Source organism: Podarcis muralis, chromosome 10 (genome assembly GCF_964188315.1).
Source record: "Podarcis muralis chromosome 10, rPodMur119.hap1.1, whole genome shotgun sequence".
NCBI lineage: Eukaryota > Metazoa > Chordata > Lepidosauria > Squamata > Lacertidae > Podarcis > Podarcis muralis.
Genome location: NC_135664.1, coordinates 60,182,539 through 60,189,346, shown reverse-complemented (window position 1 = coordinate 60,189,346; position 6,808 = coordinate 60,182,539). Strand labels below are relative to the sequence as shown.

At 42.6% G+C, this 6,808-nt stretch overlaps 1 protein-coding gene across 4 annotated transcripts in view; it reads left to right on the top strand.

Annotated features, from left to right (window-relative positions):
• The first annotated feature begins 469 nt into the window (after nt 1–469).
• LOC114590236 (aldo-keto reductase family 1 member C3-like) overlaps nt 470–6,808 on the top strand; it is a 40,503-nt gene continuing 34,164 nt past the window's right edge. The window contains exons 1-5 of one of the 4 annotated variants that reach the window (XM_077935231.1): nt 470–1,344; nt 2,869–3,021; nt 3,933–4,049; nt 4,555–4,632; nt 4,849–4,971. In XM_077935231.1, coding sequence (XP_077791357.1) covers nt 1,258–1,344; nt 2,869–3,021; nt 3,933–4,049; nt 4,555–4,632; nt 4,849–4,971 — 558 coding nt within the window. In that variant the 5' untranslated portion in view covers nt 470–1,257. The remainder of the gene's footprint in view (nt 1,345–2,868; nt 3,022–3,932; nt 4,050–4,554; nt 4,633–4,848; nt 4,972–6,808) is intronic. The other 3 variants (XM_077935229.1, XM_077935228.1, XM_028745686.2) reach the window with 3 other exon arrangements.

Below are 6,808 nucleotides of genomic sequence, written 5' to 3'. Positions count from 1 at the left end.
AATTATTTCATATTACCACCTCTTTTTTCTTGTCTTAGTTTTCAGTTTACCTAATCAAGTTGCTAAAGCAAAAAATTCCCTAATCGTGCGTATTTCTTAACATTCATACAACTTATAGTGTTTTTGCAAATAGTCCTTAAATTTTTTCCAGTCCTCTTCCATTGCTTCCTCTCCCAAATCTCGGATTCTGCCAGTCATCTCAGCCAGTTCCATGTAGTCCATCAACTGCGTCTGCCACTCCTCCAGCGTGGGTAAATCTTGAGTCTTCCAGTGCTTTGCAATAAGGATTCTTGCTGCTGTAGTAGCGTACATAAACAAAGTTCTGTCCTTCTTTAACACCTTCTGGTCCACCATGCCCAATAGGAAGGCCTCTGGTTTCTTGGGAAAGGTATACTGATTTGGAGCACTTTTAAAGCCTATGACCTCTCGACAAGAATTCTGGGAACTGTACTTTACCCCTCCCAAAGCTACCATTCCCAGCATCTTTAACAAATCTCAGTTCCCAGGATTCCTTGGGGAATGTTGTGCACATCAAATGTGTTTTACATGTGCTGGCAAAGTGTACACAGCCAGAGGCAGTTTGGGATCTTATTTGTATGCTCCTTTCCTTCTTTACATCCTTTGTGTGTTCATTGGCACTCAGAACACCAGCTTCATTGGGTTAACAGATGCCTCCACATATTTCATTTATTATTTTTTTAAGAGCATATGTGTTTTCACTTCAATACTACAGCCTGAAGAAAATGTTTGCATTGCTTTTAGGCTTGCTTTTCGTATGTCTAACATTTACTGATCTAACAAAGAGGTGAAGTTTCTTGATTGAAGATTGCAATAAGCCTCTGCATTGCTTTATTGGAACACGAAGAAGAAGGTGAAAAAGACAGCTATTTTTTTATCCTGTGAAAGCAATGCTGCTTAGTCCACAATGAAATTACTGGTGTAGCAAGGGACATTCTGCTGAAAATTACTGATTAAAAGTTGGACATAGGTTATTTATCCTGTGAAAGCAATGCTGCTAAGTCAACAAGGAAAGCTGCTGATGTACCTACGGACAATCTACTGAAAGTTACTGATTAAAAGTTCCCTGCCCTTCTCTCTCTCTTCTTCGGGTTATTTAAGCACTCCCCTCCTATCATGCCAACAGAAGGCATTTCATTGGAAACACCAACTTCATTTTTCTCACTCTTTTGCCACTAGACTAGAGTGTTGATCAGTTTCAGCCTGCAGCCAAGAACTGAACAAGGACAGAAGCAGGAAATGGCACTTAGCAAAGACCGTGGAATTACAATGAATGATGGGAACAAAATCCCCATACTGGGATTTGGAACCTATCCCCCAGACGCTGTAAGTAAAACATTTAACTCTCACGATTGTAGTAACTTGTTTTTGAGGAACCAAATGCCTGCCAGCTGCAGGGTGCTTCATACATTGCAAAGCACCGCATGCGATACTTCACCTGATCTGAGAAGCCAATTGTGCATGAGAACTTCTTGGGTCACAGCAGCCAAGAATACAACATAAAGCGCTGCTTTGACTCTGAAGGTGTTTGGGAACAAGGAACAACTATAGCTGTTAGAATCAAATCACCTGACATATAGATAACCTGTCTGAAGGTAAAACTGAAGATTAAATTCCATGCACTAATCCATGGGTAGACAAACTAAGGCCCGGGGGCCAGATCCAGCCCAATTGCCTTCTAAATCCAGTCCGTGGACAGTAGAATATGCCCTTTTATTTAAAATGCAACTCTGGGTTATTTGTGGGGCCTGCCTGGTGTTTTTACATGAGTAGAATGTGTGCTTTTATTTAAAATGCACCTCTAGGTTATTTGTGGGGCATAGGAATTCTTTGATTTTTCTCCCTACAAAATATAGTCCGGCCCCCCATAAGGTCTGAGGGACAGTGGACCGGCCCCCTGCTGAAAACGTTTGGTGATGCCTGCACTAATCAGTGGTTTGTAGCTGAGAAACAGTTTCCAGTGTGAATTGCTGCAGGGTTCAAAGTCCCCAGTGCAATATTTCTAGTGATATTTTCAAAAAATATTTCTATATTTTTTCCAAAAAAAAATTCTATATTTAAAAAAAAAATCTATATTTTTTAAAAAAAATATTTCTATATTTTTTAGAAAAATATTTCTATAGAACTGTAAGTGCCTACTATTAGTTTTGTTGGTAGTAACAATATTATCCAAACTCCCCAGGCATTAGCTAACTATTCTGGACACTAACAATAAATATAGAATCAATTCTTTATCCAAACCATCTTCATTCCATATCACCAGCAATGCAAATGAAGGGATTGGTGTCGATTCTTGTTAAATTAATTTCCAGGAACATCATGAATTTACCAAATAAAAGCTACCACTCGGTTTTTGAAGGAATTTTCCTTTTTCCATTTTTCCAATTCCTATGTCTCTCGACTCACATATAAAGCGAGGGTAGAATCTATTTTATACAAAGAGATACTTGCTGACGAAGAGACTTTCTCAATCCCTTCTTGGATATCTCTCCTATTTCACAAACATTTAAACCAGTTTTTAAAAAAGAGCGTTCTACAAACTGCATGTCTCAACAGAGTTCCACTGTTTGAACCAAAATAACTGACAAGTTAATTGATTGCTCATTTTGAATCCTGCTTGCCATTCGGTGGCACAATGTTATTTCGCATAATACAATACATATAAATCACTTTTTTTATATGCTTTTTCTTTCTTTTTATTTGATGTGTCTAGACCCAGCCTAGCTGAGTCCATGAGACTCAATCTAGTTTGACAATGTCCACCAACACTCAAGGTTACTTACAGGTACTCTTTTATATTAATTTCTCCACTGAAGCAGAGACATTGACTAAATTTTTCCCCTTTTCAAGTGTGAGGAGGCTACAAAGACAGCAATAGAATTCGGCTTCCGTCATATTGATGGCGCATATGTATACCAGTCTGAGGAGCAAGTTGGGCGGGCCGTTCGTGCGAAGATTTCAGATGGAACAGTAAAAAGGGAAGACATTTTCTACACTGGAAAAGTGAGTGAGTTTGGCAATTTTTTTTAAAAAAATGAGTAAACTATAGTGCCTGCATCATGATGCAATTTCACAGACATTATTTAACAAAATCAGAGGAAAATGCCTCTCCCTATATAAACCTACCCAGACTCTGCATTCATCCTCTGAGGCTCTGCTTTGTATGCTTCCTCCATGTGAGGCTCGGAGGGAGGCAACACGAGAACAGGGCCTTTTCTGCATGGCTCCCCATTTGGGGAGTGCTCTCTGCAGGGAGGTTCATTATACACCTCTAAGCGCCAGGAGAAAATGTTCCTCTTCAACCAGACCTTGGGCTGATTCATATTCTACACCCTTTTTAAACCTGTTTGTGGGAGGAGGGATTACAATTTTGTTGCTTCTGTTTTGACTATTTGTGCTTTTATCTTGTGAACCACCCTGAGATCTTTTGATGAAGGGCAATATAGAAATTTAATAAATAAATTGTTAAGTTGTGGGTAGACATAGCAGACGACACAGCGATTCTTCCAAAGCAGCTCTTTATTTATAAGCTGGAACAGAACTGAACAGCAAACAGCTCAGCCGGCCTACTTTTATAGGCAGCCGGCAGTCAACATTGTAGCAACAATAACCCAGGGTTTCCCGCCTAAAATAACTGACGTGGACCTGAGTGAAAACTACATACACAATAATCCTGGCGGCCAGGGTGAGAACTTCAATACATAACATAAATAGTAAAATATATTAGCAATAATTATTTTTTAAATTACTTCACCTACTTCACCACAGCAATTCAAAATACTCTTCAGAACAATATTTGAGTGTGTCCTTAACACTGTGCACACAAGAATAGTCATCTGCCACAGCTAAACTGTCCCGAGACCCAAAAACTCTATGGCTGTGTGAAAATATAAATATCTTCATATTTTTGACAGCTCTGGAGTACCTTCCACCGCCCTGAGCTGGTTCGAAAATGCTTAGAAGAATCCCTGAAGAAACTCCAGTTTGACTACATGGATCTGTTCATAATTCACAATCCATTTTCTATGAAGGTAAATAATTATTGATGTCATAATACAAGTATTGAGTACAATATTTAAATATTTAAATGTGTGGGGGGAGAACCTACTAAAAATATTTTATTCCCTGAAGGAACATTGGGAATTGTCATTTCCTAGAGATGCTGACAGTTCTCTGCTAGAACATATCTCAATCAAGGAATGATCGCTCCCAGATTCTGGGGGAGAAACATGCCAGTTAAAGAAAACATCTGCACATCATGATTACATTAACCAAATAGGCATCATAAGAAAGAAATTGTTTGCAGAGCAGGACTTGGCGAGGGAGAAAGGGAAGAAAAAAAATGGGTTGGAGAGATGGGGAGAGAGACCTGTGCTTGTGATTTGAGTTTCCCACATATCCCTGCACTGTATTATCAGCCCCTGCAAGGTGAACTCCCTTTTTTATCACTGTCCATTAGTATTAGATAGTATTACAGAGATAAGAGAACCTCTAGGCCTGACCTGCACTTATTCCCTCCGCCTCCTTCTTTTCCAGCCTGGACCAGATTTACTTCCCACAGGAGAAGACAAAAAAACAATTTTTGACAACGTAGATCTTCGTCAGACATGGGAGGTAGGTGCCTGGGTTAGCAAATTACATCCCTTGAGTCATTCAGAGACAGAGCACAGTAGCCTTCCACCAGAGGAGGCATGTCCAGAACAATGACTCACACAATGGCTGCTATGAGAGCTGGTGAACTATAAGCCTCCAGTCTTAATCTGGAAAAAGGTGTGGTCCCAGCTATTCAACAAACATCACTCAACAAACATGTCGTTTTTTCTTTGCCAGGCAATGGAGGCGTGCAAAGATGCCGGCTTGGTGAGGTCCATCGGAGTGTCCAACTTCACCCGTAAGCAGCTGGAAATGATCCTGAACAAGCCAGGATTGAAATACAAGCCAGTGATAAACCAGGTAAAGCGTGATTGACCTCTGTAAGGGTTTGTTCCAAGTGTTGCGTGGTGAGGCCCCGGGGCCCGCAGTTCCCTTAGATAATAAACCCACGGACACAAATATTTTGGGTAAATGGTATAAATTAGGCTACAACTTGATTGGTTACAGATTTGAGCGGTTTGGCTTAGGCACTGGGTAAAACCAGACCATATCCTGACTCCTGCACATCTGCAGGAAGGCTCTTAACAGTAAACCACCGTTAGGGGGAGCCCTACGATGTACATCAATTAAGAGCCCCCCCCCCATGGTCCCAGATGGGGTCATGGCATTGCCCTAGCCCACGCCCAGGCTTTGGACAGGATCCACACCCCCAGATCCCTTTAACAGGGTAACTTTAATGAGGAGGGGCAGCAACCTCACCTCCCATGAACAAGGCTTAACCAGTGCCTAAGTTGTGATGGTGGCTACAAGGCAGGGGAAAACCAAATGGCTGGTGCCAATTTGCCAAGTGGAAAAATTCCTTTTGTTGTTGTTGTTTAGTTGTTTAGTCATGTCCGACTCTTCATGACCCCGTGGACCAGAGCATGCCAGGCACTCCTGTCTTCCACTGCCTCCTGCAGTTTGGTCAAACTCATGCCGGTATCTTCAAGAACACTGTCCAACCATCTCGTCCTCTGTCGTCCCCTTCTCCTTGTGCCCTCCATCTTTCCCAACATCAGGGTCTTTTCCAGGGAGTCTTCTCTTCTCGTGAGGTGGCCAAAGTACTGGAGCCTCAGCTTCAGGATCTGTCATTCCAGTGAGCACTCAGGGCTGATTTCCTTCAGAATGGAGGAAAAATTACTACCTGGTCCCCAAAATAAGGTAGCAAGGCAGAAGTCATGCAACGCATAAAAAGAGGGCGGGTGAGCTGGGAGATCCAATGAGGAGGCGAGTGGAGGCCGCCCCCCCAACTGCGCCGCAGTTTAAACAGCAAGCAGCCACGCCCCTGGCTAACCCGATTGGTCAACCGGGGGCGTGACGTGACTGGGAGTCCCAATGTCCCGGGCAGCATCCCTCTGCCCACTGCCAGGTGACAATAAGGTCCTGGGTGCCCTCCCACAACTCTGTCCCTGGGGGAAGAGGAACGGTCTTGTTGAATGCTTATTTATTTCGACTTTTTTGTGGGAGGACCTTTGATTTGACAAACACAGCCAGTCCCTGCAAAAGCTTGCTTAAGGCTACAAGGTTGCAGATCCAGTCACAAGAAGATATGGTTATGAGTTGTGGGGTGGACTCCCTTAAATTCCTGCAACTACTAATGGTACAGATAGTCCCACTTGAATCATGGCTTTTTTGTACCCTCTGCCCAGCCTTGATGCACTATCCAATTCATATATGGCAGTAGAGGGTGGTGAGGGGGGGAATACAGTCCCCCCCCAGACAATTAGTTCTCATGTCTTACCCCCATACTTTCCGCCATTGCTGAGCCACAGGGGTGACACTTTTCACATACAAAATGCTTTTACACAGAGAAGATTATTGAAAACGATACCATTACTTCCTTACATGTGGAATAAAACTGCCCCCTTTGAAAAGTCTTATGCCTTTCCCCCCCCCCCCCGTGCCGATTTTATTTTCTGATGTCTCCACTGCCCAATTTGATTGGAAATTTCAGTTTATTGAGACCCTGATAAAGCAGAGTCCCAGAACATCTGCTCAGCTTGATGGAAAACCAGGAAAATCCCCCATCAGACCTTTCTGCTCAACGTAGAAAATTCAGAGACTGAGTGGGCAGAAATAGAGACACTGCAGGCAGGATAGTGTGCCCAGGGTATTTCTTCTTTGGGTATAATGGCTCAACAGGGCAGGAGTGACAGGA